This window comes from Typopeltis vanoorti, chromosome 13 (genome assembly GCF_054136105.1).
Source record: "Typopeltis vanoorti isolate ZY-2024b chromosome 13, IOZ_Tvanoo_1.0, whole genome shotgun sequence".
NCBI classification, from domain to species: domain Eukaryota; kingdom Metazoa; phylum Arthropoda; class Arachnida; order Uropygi; family Thelyphonidae; genus Typopeltis; species Typopeltis vanoorti.
In genome coordinates, this window is record NC_143561.1 from 2,439,663 (window position 1) to 2,460,031 (window position 20,369).

The 20,369-nt window shown below is 33.1% G+C and overlaps 1 protein-coding gene across 2 annotated transcripts in view; it reads right to left on the reverse strand.

Moving 5' to 3' along the window:
- LOC150099887 (maspardin-like) overlaps positions 1–20,369 on the reverse strand; it is a 174,028-nt gene that overhangs the window by 72,536 nt on the left and 81,123 nt on the right. For both annotated transcript variants that reach the window (XM_090402446.1, XM_090402445.1), the window contains exon 5: positions 7,740–7,885. In XM_090402446.1, coding sequence (XP_090258572.1) covers positions 7,740–7,885 — 146 coding nt within the window. The remainder of the gene's footprint in view (positions 1–7,739; positions 7,886–20,369) is intronic.

Here is a 20,369-nt window from a genome sequence, read left to right on the forward strand (position 1 = left end):
GATGTACAGATGTACATGATGTACCAAAATGGTACCATAACCTCTTTATTTCTGCCATACAGAAATAAAGAGGTTATGGTACCATTTTATATTGGCCTTGATCAGGCCTTAGTCACAGGGTTTTCATGGTGATGAGGATATCTCGAATGAGGGGGGGGGGGGAAACAAGAGGCCATCCCTAGAAACTGTATAAGGAGGGTGTGAGCAGGTTACATGGAGAGCATGTTGATTGGAAAGCATCACTTGATTGTGTTGTAAATGTAGACACATTGAATCAATTTAAGCACAGTTGGATGAAGTTTGTGTGATAGTATGCACCTCCCATAATAAGTCTCTGACTCCATGGAGTTCAGGTGTTAATAATAAAATAATGATTAAATTCAAAACAGCCCTCAATAAGAAAAAAACCTCTAAGACTTGAAACTTCAAAATTGAAAGATTCCAACACACAAAATGTGTTCTAAAAAATTTAATTATAAAATGGGGGTTTTAACTCTTGAAAACACAAGAGAATTTTGGGAAAAAGGATAAACTGCAATATTAGATACAATAAAACAAACATTACAGAAAAAAGAGCACCCACTAATAACTGGCTTACTATGAAATAATAGATCTGGCACCAAAAGCAAATGATAAAAGAAAAACCTTCCACTCAGAGCACACCTAAATTGCTAGTAAACCATAAGAAATTAAAAAATCTAAAAAATGTACATCTAAACATAGAGAAGCAAACTCAAACTGGATAAAATCAAAAAGCAGATATATGTCAGAATGCAGCTGTCCACCATAATACAAAATTAGTATATAACACAATAAAATAACTTTCAAAAACAGAAACCTATACCATTAAAAATGAAAGATAAAAGAGACAATCTGACCGGTGAAATTAAAAATATTTCTGAAATTTAGACGCACTATTTTAAACAAATTTTTGCACAACTTAACAATGAAAATTATGAGAAATAAAAAAAATAGGTAAAAGTGAGGAGGATAAAGCTCCAGGTAGAGATGAAATACTGTTTGGAAGTATGGAGGAGAAAAACCGAAGTATTATTTAGTGCAGTTATTCAACCAAGTTTTAAATTCTGGAGAAATTCCTAACAACCGGAAACTCAAAATGCAGTAAGGAATGTACAAATTATAACTATCTATAACCTTATCAAGTCATAGGTATAAATTATTTATCAGAATTATACAAATGAGAATTAAAGCAACTTATGAGAAATATTTAGGAGCAGAACAAATGGGATTTAGGAGAGGGAGATCTACAACTGATGAACTATACTTGTACTCTTTTACAATTAGCTGAATTAACATGAGAAAAAAACAGAAATCTTTGCTGCTGTTTTATAGACTTTAAGCAAGCATTTGACTCAATAAGCAGAAATAAATTCTTGAAATTTTAGAACAAAAATAAAAGAGGAAAAAATACTCAACCATACTTGTTTAACATGTGCCTGGAAGAATAAAAGAGTATTCCAGAAAACATGGGATAAATGTTACAGATAATAAAGAAAACGTCAAGTACATGATTGAAAAACCTACATAAAAACAGTAAAATGCAATGCAATGCAATGTAGATAAATTTTAGTAAACCCAAAAACATGGCAATAGGCAGAAATAGAAAAGAGCTTAACCTAGAAGTTGAGGAAAACAAATTGGAACAGGTCAAAAAATTAGGCACATTGATCACAGACAGGCTAAATTATGAATAAATCTAGGGTGGTCTACTATGACATGGGACTAATTATTAACCCAAAGAAAACAAAGTGCATGATTATATCAAAAGAACCAATAAATAAAAAACTAAACATAACTGTTAACCAAAAGAAAATTTAACAGGTTCAGTCTTTTACATATTTGGGACAAATGTTTACAGACAGAGGAAATTCCCTTAAAGAAATAAAAAGAAGAATAAAGATAGCAAGAAAAGCCTTAATTGATATGAAAACTGTTCTAACATCCAGAGACATTAACATAAACACAAGCAAAATATTAATGAAATGCTATATCTGGTCAAGCCTTCTCTACAATAGTGAAACTTGGACTCTAAATAAAAAAGCAGAGAAAAAATTAGAAGATTTCAAAATGTGGACCATCAGAAGAATGTTGAAAATGCTTTAAGGAGAGCAAAAATGAAAAGAACATTAATGAAAATTATTAAAGAACATAAACTTAAATATTTTGGACATCTAACTAGACAAGAAGGCATTCAGAAATTAATATTAGAAGGAAAACTGGATAGAAAAAGAGGGGGAGACTCAGGAGAATGTGGTTTGAAGACATTAAGGACTGGACTGGCTCGAATAACCATAAATGTTCCAGAGCAGCAAAAGAAAGAAAACGTTCCGTGACATTGTTACCAACCCCCAGTTCTACGGGATGACTTGAAGAAGGTCTACTATGACCAAACTTACAAATATATGGAAAAACACACATTTCTCCAAAGAACTTAAAATCAAAGTATACAAATTGATGGTGTTCCCCACAGTTCTTCATGGTGAAGAGACTTGGGTTATCAAATAGAAGGAAGAACAAAGATTGACAGGTTTTGAAAACAAGTGTTTGAGAAAATAAATAAAAAAAATCATGGACTGAGATGAAAATCAATCAGTAAATTATACTACAATATTTCAATAATAATAAGAATCACACTAGAAAAACAGTTACAGTGGCATGGATATGACTACAGATTGCATACTGACAGGCTTTCTTAAATTCTCCAATAGAAGAGCGGAAGGAAAGAAACCATCAGGAAGACCTAGAAGAAATAGAAAGAAAACATCAAAAGTAGATAGCAAGTGGACTGACTGAACTCTTATGGAAGTTTAAGTAACTGTCCAATAGATCGGACTGGAAAGTTATTGTTCATGGTAGCCTCAACCCACGGTAAGTGGATGAGGAAGATGATGTTCTTAATTTTGTTTACAAAGCATTAAATGATTTTTATATAGGAGAGGACCAACACATTCCTTCGGTATCAATGATAGTTTTTTGGCTAGGTATAACTAAAAAAAAGGTATAAAGTTGTCGATACCTTCAATTATTAGTTATTATTCCTGATTGGTTATTACTGCAAATGATGGAGAAAATTATAGTAGCAGTAGCTATAATTTTACATAACAAATGTTGATCACATCAAGTAACCTTAAAGTTCAGGAGTAAGTCCAGGGTCACCAAATTATTTGAATTATTAAACTCAAATGAGACACCATGCAAAAAAATGTACTCACCTAAAACCTCCCTATTTTTTTTTAAATGATATGTCCCAATAAGTCAATAGGGGTTCTATAAAGTTATTAATGATGCTTCATCTATGTTTTGGTAAAATTAAAAAAAAAAAAAAATTACATTTTTTATTTATTTATTTATTAAATATTCTGTTTTTCCCAGTCTTTAGTTACCAGCTGGCAAAATCTAATTGCCACGGGCAAGTAAGTGAGCATATTTGTTTAGCCCTGTTATGTCCAAAGGTGATCTATTTAGAAGAAACACAAGTATAAACCACAGTGAAAATTATTTAATTGTAAATATTTCATCCTAAGTATCTTAGGACATCATCAGATATCTTAGGACATCATACTGATGATGTCCTAAGATACTTAGGATGAAATATTTACAATTAAATAATTTTCACTGTGGTTTATACGTGTGTTTCTTCTAATTATGAACGCACCATAGGTTTCGTTATTTAAAAAAGGTGATCTGTTGTGTACTCTTCCTGGAATTTATATGGATTTCTTTGATGTTAAACTATGACTTACATTTATTCATTTATTTATATAAAATTTCATCAGTTTATTCCTTCATTACTTCCTGTATGTTATTTGTTTTAAATATATATATATATACACACACACACACTCACAGGTATCTCTTGATATATGCGGCTTTGATTAATGCACAAAAAATTATTGTGACCATAAACTTCATATATGTGGTATCAAATTTGATTAGTGCGGCCCAAAAAGTTTGAAAATAAGCAAAGCATTACATTTGGTCAATGAAACCGATCTGATCATGTGGTATGAGTTGTGCTCCAATGTTAGTAACTCACTCTCTGCCTCAGTCTCAGTGCTTCAATTTATCAGCAGAGCTTGGCATGTACAGGCGTATATGTGTATGTATTCCAGTGTACGCTTACGGTCTAACACGTTTTTTTCAAATTATGTAAAGCATTACCCTTCATAACCAGCCTCGAAAAAGAGTAATAAATGAAAACTTATTTCATTTTGGATACTAAAATTGACATTATTAAAAGATTTGGCAAACATCGGAAGAGCTCTAGGCTTTGGTGAATCAACTATACGAGCCATTTGTAGATCTAAATGTAGAGAGAAGCATGGATGTTAGTCACGGTTTAGATAAACAAATTGATTGTTATTGCAAAATCATGGAGGGAAAAAAGCTACCACTGTTCAATTTAGCTTTTTTATGTATTTATATATTTTATTTATACATATTTATAAAAAATATGTATAAATAAAATATATAAATACATGTCACTTTAAAAAATAAATGATGTTTACATTTTTATATTTTGCAGAATTCATTATAATTATTCCCATTAATTCTTAACATTGAATAATGTGGTGTCCATCGAGGATTAATTAACTGCATATATCAAGGGATAGCTGTATGTATGTGTGTGTAGATATATATATATAGAAAGTATTTTACCTTGGGTATAATAAATGTTAAAGATACCAAGCTATTTTAAACCTGGTTGGTTTTACTCCATTTCCCAAGTAAGCGAACAGACAAACAAGTCAAGTTTGCGCCTGCAAGTGTTGCAAGACCAAGGCAACTCATGGTAAAAGTAGAATAAGCTCTGATCACTAATCTTAATATTTACCCATAATGCAAAGCACATCTCCTGGAGGAGATGTATGATGCTTTGTATTAAAGGCAAGAGGCCACTACCAAGACCGGTTTCAACCTTTATTGAGGTCTCATCAGTGTGAGCGGCTAGAAATATACCAAGATTTTAGTAATACAAAGCTTATAAGTATTTTACCAGATCAAGGTTACCATAAGGTGCTTTAACCTTATTAAATAAAAATCTCAGGAGGAGATATAAATGTAGAAAGTATTTTACCTTGGGTATAATAAATGTTAAAGATACCAAGCTATTTTAAACCTGGTTTTACTCCATTTCCCAATGTTCTCCTAAAATTCCTGATGGTGCCCCCTAGCAGGCTATATAGGTGTTCTTGACCGTTGGGCTGAAGGTCTGCTGATGTAAGCCTCCGAAATTTGGGGTAGTCTCATACAACCAAATTTGTTGAGGTTTGGAGAGTTTCTTAGGGCTGAGGTTGTTACAGACCATACAGAAAATTGGCATCTGTTATCCGCTCCACTAAAGACCAACCACTTCCCTTAAACCTACCTGGTGTATACCAGGTCCCTTGCAGATGTAAACTGTCTTACTTGGGCCAAACAGGCAGGACAGCAAATATCAGAATTTCAAAACACAAGCACTACAACCGGTTTCACAAGTACAGCCACTCTAGTCTTGCAGACCATACTCTGGATACACGCCACAGAATACGGTGGAAGAAAGCTACAGTAATACACCGTAGCAAATACAAATTCGAAAGACTATTTATGGAATTAGCCTCAGCCCTAAGAAACTCTCCAAACCTCAACAAATTTGGTTGTATGAGACTGCCCCAAATTTCGAAGGCCTGCATCAGCAGACCTTCAGCCCAACGACCAAGAACACCTACATAGCCCGTTAGGGGGGGCACCATCAGGACTTTTAGGAGAACAATAGCTTCATCACTTCATTCTCAGTTACTGTGTTGTAGTGCCTACGTGCACGTGCCTTTTTTGTAAGTTCCTTTTGAAGATGGCAACGTGACGTTGCCGAAATATCGGAAATATTTATTAAAGTGTAATTTAATTTATATTCTTATCTATGTTGTCAATTCCTTAAGTGATCAAGTTTATATATATAAAATAGCTTGGTATCTTTAACTTATATTATACCCAAGGTAAAAAAAAAAAACTTTCTACATATATATACAGGTACCCCTTGCTTAACACAGAATTTGATTAACACGGCGAAATTAATTGCGACAATCCCTTGATATACGTGGCAAGAGTTTTGATTAGCGCGCTTTTAACTCTGCGGAACTAGCAACTGATCTGGCAGGTACATGCAAAATGTTTAATATAAATATTCTTACATAATTCAGTGTATAGCTTGGAGGTCATGAGTAGCTGTGCATTCATATGTTACGAATGATATTCCGCTCTGTTTTTTGCTGTCAGTTTAGTTTAACACGTTATGTAAAGGTTTGTGATATTTGACAGTAAATTGTACTGAGAGATACCGTGACTTCCGATGTCAGTATAGTATGGTTCAGTTGTTGTTTTTTATTATTTGTTCAATAATTTCTAGATAAATAAATAAATAAATCAGCTAACGCCTTTTATTCCCTTATGGGGAGTAGGCAAGGCCTTTATACCCTATGTAGCTTTTGGAGACGGAGTGGGCGGTTTAATCTCCACCGGTATCCAATCAGAGATAGCTGGCCCATGTCTATCACTAATTATAGCAGCCACCGATGAAGAGGCTGGCAAAGAAGTGCTGCCATCTCTTGGTACCTAACCCTAACAAGATATGTTATTGTCTGAAATAATGTGGTACTATGGCTGATTTTCTTGAGTTTACGGGATAAAAAACCCGAGTTTCTGGGAGGAAAAACCTGCTTACCCGTGCCAGAGATCGACTAACTTGGGAATCAGTTAAAGAAAGGCTTAGAAAAAGTTCCTCCAGTTGGTGACTAGACTTGAACTTAAGTCTGACTTCGAGCAACCAAACACAGAGGAGGCAAGCACCACTTCCACTGAGCTACACAGGCCTCTTTAATTTCTAGATTGTAACTGAAAATAAATAAACCATCATGTATTACTGAAATAGAGAGCCAAAGACTTATTTATTATACATGCCCTCTAGGAGATGTGCTTTACATTATGGAAAATACTAAGGAAAGTGATCTGGAGTTTACTCGACCTTTACTACGAGTTGCCCATAAGGTTGCTTATGCTTGCATCCGCCGAAACTTTTAGTTTCTATATATTCAGCACGAAACTCTTGTAGTTTCTATATTCAGCTATGAAATAATGTTGGATTCAATATCCACTTAATTTGTACCATCATGTATTATATTTGCAGTGTTTTTTTCTTAATGTTTTATTGCTTGTTTGGCAAGGTCTGGAGAGTCATTTTGCTTGTTATCGTAGAATTTATGCTGATAAGAAAAAAACTAAAACTGTTCAAACGACTCTTGATAACTTCTTTTGATAAAAAAATTGCAGTAAATACTTGTAGGTACAAGTATTTATTAAACATTTACTTTGCATTCATTTTTTATCTTTCCTAAAAGAGGACCATATAAAACGAATTATTAATACAGTAATCGATCATGGACGAATTGTAATTTTTACCATTGATTATTAGATTTGATTAACATGATTTTGATATACACGGTAACATTGAAGGATTAATTAACTGCGTTAATAGAGGGATACCTGTGTGTGTGTGGTTATCACAAAATTAATCAACACCCCAACATATGAATATTTAATGGTATATTTTCTGAGATTTACATTCTCAAAATGACAAAAGTAATAATAATAAACACGATAATGACTTTTAAAATGCAGCACTGACAAAACTGAGCTATACTGGATAGTCACAAGATAAGAATGAAAAGAAAAAAAATACTTACAAGACTGCAGCATCTGTATAATTAAATATGGAGGTATCAGCAAAACTGTTACAGAGAATTAAGGACTGAACTCTAGGACAATGATGAGTTGCCTCAGCAAATTTTTGAGCCAGAAAACCTCCTAAAGAAGCACCAAAAATGTGCACCTAAAAAAAACATTTAATAAATGGAAGTAAACCAATGAAGAAAATAGGACAAATTATGATTATTTCAAAGCTAAATACTTTAGATCAGGAGTCAGCAACGCAGAGGCCGCAGTTAATTTTTAGTGCACCCTCAGAGAAATTATCATAAAATGCTTTATTTGTGGCTATTAAGAGGAGAGACCACTGATCCTAAGTAGTTTGAGTTGTTGACGTCATCTAGTTATCAATGCACGTGTTCTCACTACCCTTCACACCACTTCTAAATGTTGTTAGAACCCTTTGTTTTTTAGTACGTGTTTGTTGAATCACTCCCACTATCAGTGCAAATATAAAAGAATTTGTTTACAAAGATATTTTTAACCCTTTATAATTGATAAACATGAAAGGAAAAGAATGTCCTATTTTAATGAAGATTGGGAGGAAGAGTATTGCTTTATCAATCTTAATGGCAAATGTATTTGTTTATTATGCAATAATAGTGTGGCTATTTCTAAAAAAGTAACATAGAAAGACATTTCAAAACCATTCATGCCAATTTTAATTTTGACTATCCAGAATAAAATCCAAATAAAATAAAATAAAAAAAATAAAATCCAAAATAAGAAAAAAAAAGAAAAAGATTTTATCGTTGAAATCACCCATTACTACAAAAGTTAAACAGCAAATTTTTTTTTACTAAACTGTTGCAACATCGCATCTTTTAAAATTTCGAATTTGTAAGCTAAGAAGAAAAAAACGTTTACAGATTAACCTACCGGCCAAGACGTCAAGGTTATAATAGATGCGAAGTGCATATTAAAATTTTAATACCATTGATATTACATTGAAATATATGATGGATACGAAGCGTATGAGGATGTGTATTTGATCCATAATGGCCGGTTAGGTGGTTAAAGAAGTTATGTTAGAAGCTGCAGATTCACTTTTTGAAGATTTCAAAAACAAAACTGAAATAGTTTCGGCTATAAATACATTACAGTTATCAGCAAAAATTGTAACTATAAGAACTGAATCAATTGCAGTTTATTTAGAAACAGAATTAGCAAAATGATATGGAAATATGTATTTTCTTTTTGCTACAGTTGGATGAATATAGACATAACAGATACATCACAATAGCAATTTCAGTGAAAATGGTATTTGATGATTTTTCTACAAAAGAATTTCTTAAAATTCCTCCATTGAAGGGGCACACTAGAGGAGAGGATATATTTTTCATTTTTAAAGATTTTGTACTATTCAAAAAATTACCAATTCACAAATTAACTTCAATTACTACTGTAGGTGCACGAGCAATGACTGGTAAGGAAAGTGGATTGATTGACTTGTGCAGACAGGAAACCCTTTATTTCCTAAATTTATTGCATTTCATTGTCTTATTCATCAGGAAATGTTATACACTAAAACTGTCAATTTACAATATAATTGTAATAAAAATTATTAATTCGATAAAATCAAACAACACAGGTTATTTAAATTACTTTTGAAAGATGATGAAAAACACTGAAAATGATGACCTACTATTACATACTGAAGTGAGGTGGTTGAGCATAGGTAAAATACTTCAGCGATTTATCATTCTTTTGCCGCAAATAAAAGAATTTATTACATAAAGAGACGATTTTCATGAAGAATTAAAAAAATAAAAATTGGTTAATAGATCTTGGATTTCTAACAGATATAATGGCAAAGTTTAATGATTTAAATCTACAATTACAAGGAAAAAATTCCCTTGTAATTGTAGATATGATTAGTGCGGTCAATGCTTTCAAGGGTAAGTTGAGCTATTGAAATCCCATCTGATGAAAAATTCGTTGTCACATTTTCCAAATGTAAGACATATCAATGAAAGTTTGAATAATGAAAGATTTAGCGCTACATCGTATATAAAAATCATAGACACGCTATTAGAAAAGTTTTCTTCCCGCTTTCAAGATTTTGCGACTTTAGAACCTGTTGTTAGATTTTTCCTAAATTCATTTAACGTTACTGAAGATGATATTTCTAATTACAAAAATTTCTTTTCTAATTACTTTGAGCTTAGTAATACAGAAGACTTGGAAATGAAAATAATTAATTTACAAAACAACAATTTTAATAGCTCATCATGACGATAAAATGTTCTGGAAGTTAGTAGACAGAAATACTTTTCCTATTCTGAGAAAATGCTCTCTAAAAATTTATTCATATTGTGCAAATACATACAACTGCAAGACCCTGTTTTCAAATATGGCATATATGAAATCAAAATATCGATCTCAACTTACAGACTCACATTTGGATAATTGTTTAAGAGCAGTTACTTCAAACTATATGCTTGATTATAAAAAATTAGTAGATGATGTACAAGGCCAGATTTCTCATTAGATCCTACTGAATTTATATTTTTTGTATTCATTTATTATTTTATTTTTTATGGCATTTTATATTCATTCATATATGACAAAAATAGCTGTAAAAGCATCATCATCATGTGTATCAAGGATTTCGGCCTAGCATGGCCCGTTCCGAACTTACAAATCATCGTTGAATCGTTTAAGAGGACGTCCTTGTTTTCTTTTTCCTAATGGCTTGTACTTTAAGGCTTGTTTTGGTAATCTTTTTGTTTTCATTCTTTAAACGTGTTCCATCCATTTATGTTTATATTTTTTAATTTTTTCTATTACTGGTTCTTGGTTTAATTCTTTCATAATTTCTTCGTTTCTTTTGTGATCAAATAGGGCATACTTTGCAATTTTTCTCATAAACTTCATTTCTGCTGTTATTAATCGTTGTTTGTGTTTTGTTTTACTGTCCAGATTTCGTTTCCATACATTAAGACTGGTAGGGCTAATGTATTATATACTTTTAGTCTGGTTTGTTTTTGAACTAGGTTTGGTTTAAATATAGAGTTAATTACACCTGTTATTTTTAAATATTTTGCAATTTTTATGTTTATATCTTTTTCATTTTCATATGTGATCATACATCTTAGGTAGTTAAATGAATCCACTTGTTCTAAGATTTTGTTCTATTACTATTTTAGTTCTCACTGGATTTTATCCTTTAAATACCGTAATTTTTGATTTTTCTGTTGATATTATCATATCATCATCTTTGGATATCTCATTTAGATCTAAAATAGCTTTCTGTAAGTTATCTTCAGAATTTGTAATTATTATTTGGTTGTCAGCAAAAAGGAGAGTGTTTAAGTTCACTGTAGGAGAAAGTTTAATACCTTAATGTAAATTTTTATTCCATTTTATTATTATTTCATTTAAGTAAATATTAAAAATAGTTGCTGAGAGGGGACATCCCTGTCAGACCCCTTGGTTTATCTTTCTTATATATGATAACTCGTGATTTAATCTTATTTGTATTTGATTATTTTCATATATTCTTGTGATAGCTTTTAGGAGATTATTTGGTATTTGCTTTCTTTTAAAATGTTAAATAATATGTTTCTTTTAACTTTGTCAAATGCTTTTTCAAAGTCAATAAATGCAATATGTGTTTCTAAATTGTATTCTTTTCTCTATTATTAATTTTAGGCAAAAGGCTGGGTCTATAAAAGCAAGTTAAATAAAATAATGTTAAAATTTGAAATCTCATTTTTTCTTAAAAACAACTAATCAGAATCTCTAAGCCTGAAATGAGAGAAAAAAAATGCCTGTGTCATGAGATCTCTGTAATTTTCAAATTTTATATTGTGCTCTTCATATTAAAAAGGTTGCCGATCTCTGCTTTAAATTATCCTGGCAGATAAAATATCACACTATTTAATTATGTCATATTAAGTGCTAGAGGATCAACAAGTTCCTAGATATTCTGGAAACAAAGCTGATTAATTTGAAAAGCAATATGGGTGATTTTTGAATATTTTATATTTAGAAAAAAATTAACAGCATTAATATATCACATGCACTTAAAACTGCATCACAATGAAAAACACACCTAACTGCACTCTCAGAGGAGCATGGAGATAGGAGTGGAGGTATTAAAGAGTTAGTTAGCATAGTCAAACCTTCAAACAATGGTAGAATAAAATATTCTACCATGCTACCGTGAGTAGACATATGAATTAAAATTATAATAACAGAATTAACTCTTAAAATATTATTTATTAGCATAATTTTCACCTAAGTATCACAGGCATCTTAAATAGATCCGATGGTTTACATCTATCCCCTTTGTGGGAGATAGTACTTTAGAAATCAGCTAATCTTTCCTAACTTTTTAATTGTATACAGTCATCCCTCGACTTATGTCCATGATTCCGGAAATAAGGGAATAAATAACATTTTCGACTATACTTTCGATCAAGATGCAAGGGAGCATAAGGTAAACCTTGCACAGTGGCAACAGCACTTTCAGCAGCAACCTCCTTCGGCAGTCGTCATGTGGCTTCAACAGTTCCTCTGTTGATTTTGTATTTGAGAAATGGGTTATTTGTGTATTTATCATTAAATATTTCAATGTTTTCTGCAACATGGCTCCTACATGCCCAATCAAAAAACCTAGTGAAGAATCACAGAAAAAGAGGCGAGCAATTGATCTTGAAACGAAGTTGTAAGTTATAAAGCAACATGAAGATGGTAAGCCTGTCAATGTGATCGCACATGACTTCGGATGGTCTCATTCTAAAGTGACAACCATTTTGAAAAATAAGGGTAAAATCGTAGAGGCTGTGAAAGGATTTGCTTCCATTAAATCGACGATAGTAACAAAGCAATGACAAGGTCCTATCGGTGATATGGAAAAGCTGCTTGCATCATTTATAGAGGACCTGAACCAAAAGCGCATACTCCTTAGCACTGTGACCATAACCGTTAAGGCACTAAGTCTCTTCAACATGTTGAAGGAAAAAGCAGAACCCGATTATGACTATGAATTCAATGCTTCTTCTGGTTGGTTCATGAGATTCAAGCAGCGTTTTGCACTGCATGTGAAAATGTATGGGAATCTGCAAGTGCTAAGAAGGCAGCCAAGGAGTTTGTGGAAAAATTGGATAAAATTATTATGGAGGAAAATTATTTGCCACAGCAAATATTTAATATGGATGAGACGTCCTTGTTTCAAAAAAAAAAAAAAATGCCCAAGCAGACATTCATCCACAAAAAGCTAAAATCTATACCTAGTTTCAAAGTTCTTAATGCCCGTATTACAATTCTGTTACGGGTAATGTGGCTAGATATAAACTGAAACCATTTGTGATATGGCACAGTGAGAATCCATGAATCTTCAAAAACATTAGGAGAGCAATAAGAAGTCCTGGATGACTCAAACATTGTTTGAGGATGCCATAATCAACTGTTATGTGAGTGAAATAAAAAGCTAAATTAATAAAATTAAAAATTTTATTAATTCTAGATAATGCTCCTTATAGCAATGATCTTCACCAAGTCCAAGGTGATGTTTCTCCCTCCAAACACTACCTCATTGATCCAAGTGATGGATCAGGGAGTTCTGCAATGTTTAAAGTTTATTATCTATGGAGAACTTTTTCACAAGCCATTTCTGCTACTGAAGGAAATGACCAGAACAATGTAGATGAATTGCTTGTGGATAATGCCTTAAGTGACGATGATATTATTGGATATCAATTAACTTTATAGATATCGAAGATCCAGAAAACGATAGTGAAGGGGAAGAAAAACCTGTCCCCACTAACTGCAAATATAATTCAAGAAGGTCTTGAAATGTGCAAGAAATTGGAAAATCATTTTCTTGTTAATGACATAAATTCTGAACGAGCCTTAAAATTCCTACGTGAGCTGAAGAACTGTATGTCTGGATATTGTGAGCTGTATAAAAAATTAGTGAAATCATCATTGCAAAGTTTAATCACTGATTACATTGTCAGAAGAAAAAAATCAGCACAGAACGAGGGTGAAGCTAATTCTGTTTGTGAAGAACCACTGACTTTACCATACAGATCTGATGCGCTGACTATCTCTTCTGGTGATCAAAGTGATTTTGCACCAGTTTGCAAACGTTGCCGAATATTGTCTAATTGTGATGATAATTCTGATGACAAAATGTAAACAATAAAAAAATAAAAAATAAATAAAAAAATTGTTACTTTTCAATAAAATTAAATGAATAAAGCTTTAAAACAAACTTAGGCATTCTTATTCCCCTGAATTTTCATAAACTTTTTTTATGCGATTTTAGAAAATTATGGAATGTATCCCTAATTTTTCAACGTAAGCTAGGCCTTTTTTTGTGCGATTTTTTATATGAGGTTTTCTGTGGAACGTATCTACTGCAAAGAGACCCAAGTGTATCCATTTTCTTTGCATAGTTTATAAATTTTTTTCACTTTAAAACATCACATAATTTACTGTCAACTTATTTATTAGTTCTATTTGCAACCAGGGGATAGTAGTAATAAGTTAATTCTTTTATAAACTATTTCTATTTCCACCACCACCACAAAAAGTTAGTTCAACTTTTTTTTTTTTTTTTTTTTGAAAGGTGAATTAATTCCAATCTACAGGCAACATGTGGCACTATTTACACTAGCGCCAAAATTCTGGAAACCTTTTGGAAAAAGTGTATTTCTGAGGTTTGATGGCTCATAACACCACTTTTTTATGGAGTAATACCATAAAATTATATATCAATGGAAAGATAATTTAATCAAGAATGTAATGCAATAACTTTTATGACGGATTTTTTTATTAGAATAGCAGTTATAAAGAAGAAACATGAAACACAGAAAAAATGAGATATACAAATATTCTCACAATGTGAGTTAATACTCAGTTGGGTAACCTTTAGCATTAATTACGATCTTACAACGCCTTCTCATGGAGTGAACCAAGTTTTTATAGTTCTGCAGCTGTTATAATGTGAAACCAAGAATGAATTATTGCTTCTATTAATTAGGTTTTATTGTGGGTTGCTTCTGACTAATATGTTTCTTTAGTCGGCTCCATAGATTTTCGATTGGGTTAAGGTCTGGGCTATTCCCAGGCCATTCCAGCAGTGGAATATGATTATCTTGAAACCACTTTTTGCACACAGCAGGAACATGACATGGAGCTGAATCCAGTTGAAATATAAATGCTTTATTATCTTAAAAAAGATCACGTGCAAAGGCATCAGTTTGGGCTCAAATATTTCATTTATGTATTTTTGGGCATTATATTGCCCATTAATCACGCAAATTCTGCCCACACTTTTTGATGTCATACAACCCCAGATCATAACACTAAGTGGGTGTTTCACAGTAGGTGTAATGCAACTGGGATGCAAATCTTCTCCGATTCTTCTCCTTAGGTATTTTATGCCATCACTACTAAACAGGGAGATTTTGGTCTCATCACTCCAAATAACACTGTCACATTGTTCTGCTGTCCAGTTAACATGGGTTTTAGCCCAGTTTAACCTTTTCAACCTTTGTTTGAGAGATAAAAATGGCTTTTTCGTGGAATTCTAGCATTTAGACCAAATTCCTGCATTCTGCGCTGAACAGTCCTTGCACTCAACTTCACATTGTATTGCGCCATTTCATCTTGTATACACCCAGATGATTTTCTTCTCTCAGGTAGGCACAGTCTCTCAATTCTTCTATCATCACTTGCTGTTGTGCACGTTTTCCTGCCTTTACCAGTCTGGTTTTGTAGTGACTGAGTCTCTTTATATCTCTTCAAAAATTTAGAAATGCCACCTTTGGTTAAGTTTCCACCAATTTTTCTTCTAATTTCTCCATAACTGTAGCACTGTTCACTTAATAGTACTATTTTACATCACTTTCTGGGTGAAAGTCAACTCTTTGCACCATTTCTTTAATTTTATTACATTTTACAAGCTCACTAAATGAAAGAACACAAAAAAAAAAAACCAACCAATTTGATAGCAATCACATAACACACTGACAAATGTCCTCCTCTCAGCTCCAATACATGACATCAATAACTGAATCCTACTGTGACCTTATTGGCTCATTGCCAAAACAAGATGGCTCTCTAAACACTCATGCTCATTGGCTACATTCAAATAAGGAAAGCTACTTCATATCAACCTAAGCAAGTTGTGCTTCTTTTTTCTGGTTATTTGGCTATAACGTTTCATAAAATACAGATAATTGAACAAATTTTGTTGCATTACATTCTTGATTAAATTATCTTTCCATTGATATATAATTTTATAGTATTACACTAAAAAAAGTGGTGTTATAAGCCATCAAACTTCAAAAATACTTTCCACAATTTTGGTCACTAGTGTACCTTTCTCTCTGTTATAAATTTCCTACCTGACTTTTGGAGGTTAATTTGGAATCAAGAATTCTGAAAGCAATTTATTTTGTATAGCTTGAAATCATCACTATTCTTCTTATAAAAATTCAGAGATACCATTATAAAAAAAAAATTAAAAAAAAAAAGAATTGAATAAGATCGATACCCTCTTTAATCTTTAAATATGAACTCAATTGTGATACATTATTGGCATAAATACAATATTTTCACAATTCACATGTTAGATTTAGTGTAATTATATACCTGAACATTTTGCATAATGAAAAGCTTTTAATACAGTTACTTAAAAAATGCAATTATTGTGTAATGGCAAATCAAAGGTGGATCACATGGCTGACATAACAGACAAACTTAGGTGCTGAACATTGTTCATAACTTATTTTTAAACGGTATAGCAGCACCAAACTAAATTAAATTATAAAAAAGGTGTTTATTAACTGGCTTATACTGTATTTTGTTTGGACTTCAAACAAGCATCTTAACATGTTAGTTTTTTTATAACATTAGATGATGCCAAATTATGACTATACATAGCCTTTAAAGGAATGCAGAGAACTGACCAGGGCTTCTGACCTAATGTCCAATCTTCACCTTCTCGTGATGCACCTTGTTGGGTATCTATCTGGATACTGAACGAACAAGGATGGGCTGGCAATTTGGAATTTAGCCGACCAAATTGTACTCTTATTGGCTTAAACCAAAATACAAAAGGATGGTACAACATGACAAAATTTCATTACGGCTGGAGTGTAGCCCAGTTAAACAAAGCCACCCGTTATTTTTGCAGTGAACCAGCATGAAAACCAAAAAGTCAGCTACTGCAACAAATCCTAAAGCACGCCCCAACTCAACATCGCCAGAGTTCAAGATCGTACTATCAACATAAGAAGCATGAATGGCAAAGAAATGGACCAGCCTGAGGGATTGGATAAGTACCAGGTCGACATAACAGAGGTGATTGAAATAAAAAAGACAAAAACTAGTGAGATCTTACTGAGCAATAAATACAAAATGTTACATTCAGGCAATGACAATCAAGGAAAAGAAGGAGTAGCCATAGTATTCAACACTAAATACTATGGTTAGTATTTATACGATTTATAAGATTTCCTCGTATTTATACACTAAATACGAGGCTAATCTTCTTGAATGGCAGGCAGTCCCAAGTAGATTGAATGTGGGCAAATATGAGAATGGGGAACTGGACAATGAGACTTATTTCTGCCTATAGTCGCACAGAAGGTTCTACTAAGGTAGAAGTGGAGGAATTTTTTGAGGCTTTAGAGAAAGCAACTGACACAATGAAAAAGGAAAAGTTGGTCCTCGTTAGGGAATCTAAATAGCAAAGCTAATAATGATGGCAAATAATACCTGTTGGATTTCTGCTCAGAACATGGACTGGTTATTACAAAACCATGTTCCAACATAAAAATGTGCACAAATTCACATGGAGAGAAGAGGCAAGGAATAAGAAATGTCTCATTGACTATGTTATTGTTGATAGTGATGTTTTCTCCCTGGTGCAGGACACCAGAGTGTACAAAGGATTTGAAATTGGAAGTGAACACTATTTAGTCTTGAGCAGGATAAAATTGAATTTCATATTGAAAAGAATAATGTGTAAGAAAGTTTTAAAGCGAATAAAAATAATACACAATGATTATTGAAGAAAAAATGAAAGAGTTTGAGAACAGGAACCAAACTCTGGAGATTCAGTGGCAAGCCTTGAAAAAAACCCTGATTGATTCAGCCAGAGAGGCACATGGTGAGGTTGTCTGCAAGGATAGAAAAATCAGAACTCCATGGTGTACACAGGAAGTAAAAGAGGAAGTGAAGAAAAAGAAGAAAGCAGATCAAATGTTCCTTATATCAAATGAAATAAGTCAGCTTGTGCTTTTAGAGAATACAGAGACAAATGTAAGAATGTTAAACACTGTGCAAAACTAGCTAAACAAAAGTCATGGGAGGACTTTGGCAAGAACGTAGAAAATAAATATCAAGAAGGTGACAAAATATTCTGGAGGTTGTTGAAGCTTATAAATGGAGGAAGGAGTGCTGTAAAGAGAGTTAGAGATGATAAAGGTGATGAAAACGGGAGAAAAAGATATCCTTGAATTTGGAGTAATTACTTCGAAAAATTGCTAAATGAAGCAGTGGTGACAGAACAGTGGTAAAAAACACTCAACAGGCATACAGTCAGGAATACATATCAATACTTGAAGTAGAAAAAGTCAGCAAAGGCTTGAAATGTGGAAAGGCAGGAGTAGATGACATTCAACCAGAAATGCTGAAGTATGGTGATATAAAAGTCTTACAGTGGCTGCACTGCACAGTTCAAAAGTCCTGGACAGAGGGACGAATTCTCAATGATTGGAGTAGAGCTCGCATAGTACCCATATATAAAAAGGGAAATAAAACAGAATGTGAGAATTACAGAGGTATTTCCCTACTGAGTGTTCCTCGTGAGATTTATGCAAGTATACTTGAGAAACAGTTGAGAAAGAAAAGCTTGGTGAAGAACAAGCTGGATTTAGGCCAAAAAGAGGCTGTCAGGATCAGATCTTCACTTCACGACAAATAGTCGAGAAATCAGATTATAACAAAGATCTGTATTTAAGATTTGTAGATCTGGAAAAGGCATATGACAAGGTGCCAAGAGAGAAGCTATTCAATACAGTTATCTGGTGTCAATGGGGCATAATATCAAGCAACACTTAGTCTGATGTTAATGTCAGCTCTTTGCTTTATGCGGACGATGTTATACTTCTAAATAAATCTTCTACAAGTCTGCAAGATTCCGTGACTAAATTGAATAACTGTTGTAATAGATATGGTATGAAGGTCAGCAATAAAATGACAAAGACAATGAAAATAGGCAGAATCATTGAACATGTCAAGTTCGTTGTGAATGAAAAACCTGTGGAACATGTAAAACATTTCAGCTTACTTAGGCACGATTTTTACTGAAGATGCTAAATTAAATATGGAAATAGACAACAGAATCAACAAAGCTGGTATGGTAAGAAGTCAATTGAATAAATTCATATGGAATAAGAGAGAAATTAGTCGGAACACTAAATTAGCTGTATACAAGACAGTGTTCAAACTAGTTTCAACTTATGGATCTGAGAGCTGGGTCAGAAGTAAAACACTTGACCAAAGACTACAGACCTCAGATATGAGAGTAATGAGAAAGATTAGAGGCACGAACAGATGGCACCAATGGCAACATCATATTAAAAACAAGGATATTAGGAAAGAACTTGACATTGTCAGCATCCAGGAATGTGTTAGCATAGCTAATCTCAGGTGGTATTGTTACTTAAACAGAATGGGTGAGGAAAGATTAGCAAAACAAGTGTTCTCTGCCAGGTTGGCAGGAAAACGACTCAGAGGAAGACCAAGATACAGGTGGATTGATACAGTTCAAAGTGTCTTAGACGATAGAAATATAAGATCTGAAAATGTTGGAGTCTTGAAAAGTAACAGATTGATTTGGAGGAAAATTGCAGATAGGAAGTTAGTAATGATGTAAATTTTTCATGTAGTACTATCATATCCTGTACACCCCTTGAGGGTACATGGCAGGAATTTGATGATGATATTTATTTATATCGTCAGACATACAAAAATATTTTTGTATGTCTGAGAATCATTTCCTACTCTGCTATTTAGATCCCCAAGAAGGACCAACTTTTCCTTTTTCATTGTGTCAGTTGCTTTCTCTAAAGCTTCAAAAAATTCCTCCACTTCTATCTTAGTAGAATCTTCTGCGTGACCATAGGCACAAATAAGTCTCATTATTCAGTTTCCCATTCTCATATTTGCCCACATCACTCTACTTGAGATTGCCTGCCATTCAAGAAGATTACCCTCGTATTTAGTGTTGAATACTATGGCTGGTACTCCTTTTCCTTGATTGTCATTGCCTGAATATAACATTTTGTATTTATTGCTCAGAAAGATCTCACCAGTTTTTGTTCTTTTTTTTGTTTCCGTCACTCCTATTATGTCGATCTGGTACTTATCTAATTCATCGGGTAGCTCCATTTCTTTGCCATTCAGTCTTATGTTGATAGTACCGATCTTTAACTCTGGTGATGTTGAGTTGGGGTGTGTTTTCAGATTTTTTCCAGTAGCTGAGTTTTCGCTGTTTGCCCTGGTTCCCCTGGCAAAAACAATGGGAGTCTTGTTTAACTGGGCGACGCCCCAGCTGGCATGAAATTTTGTCATTTTGTATT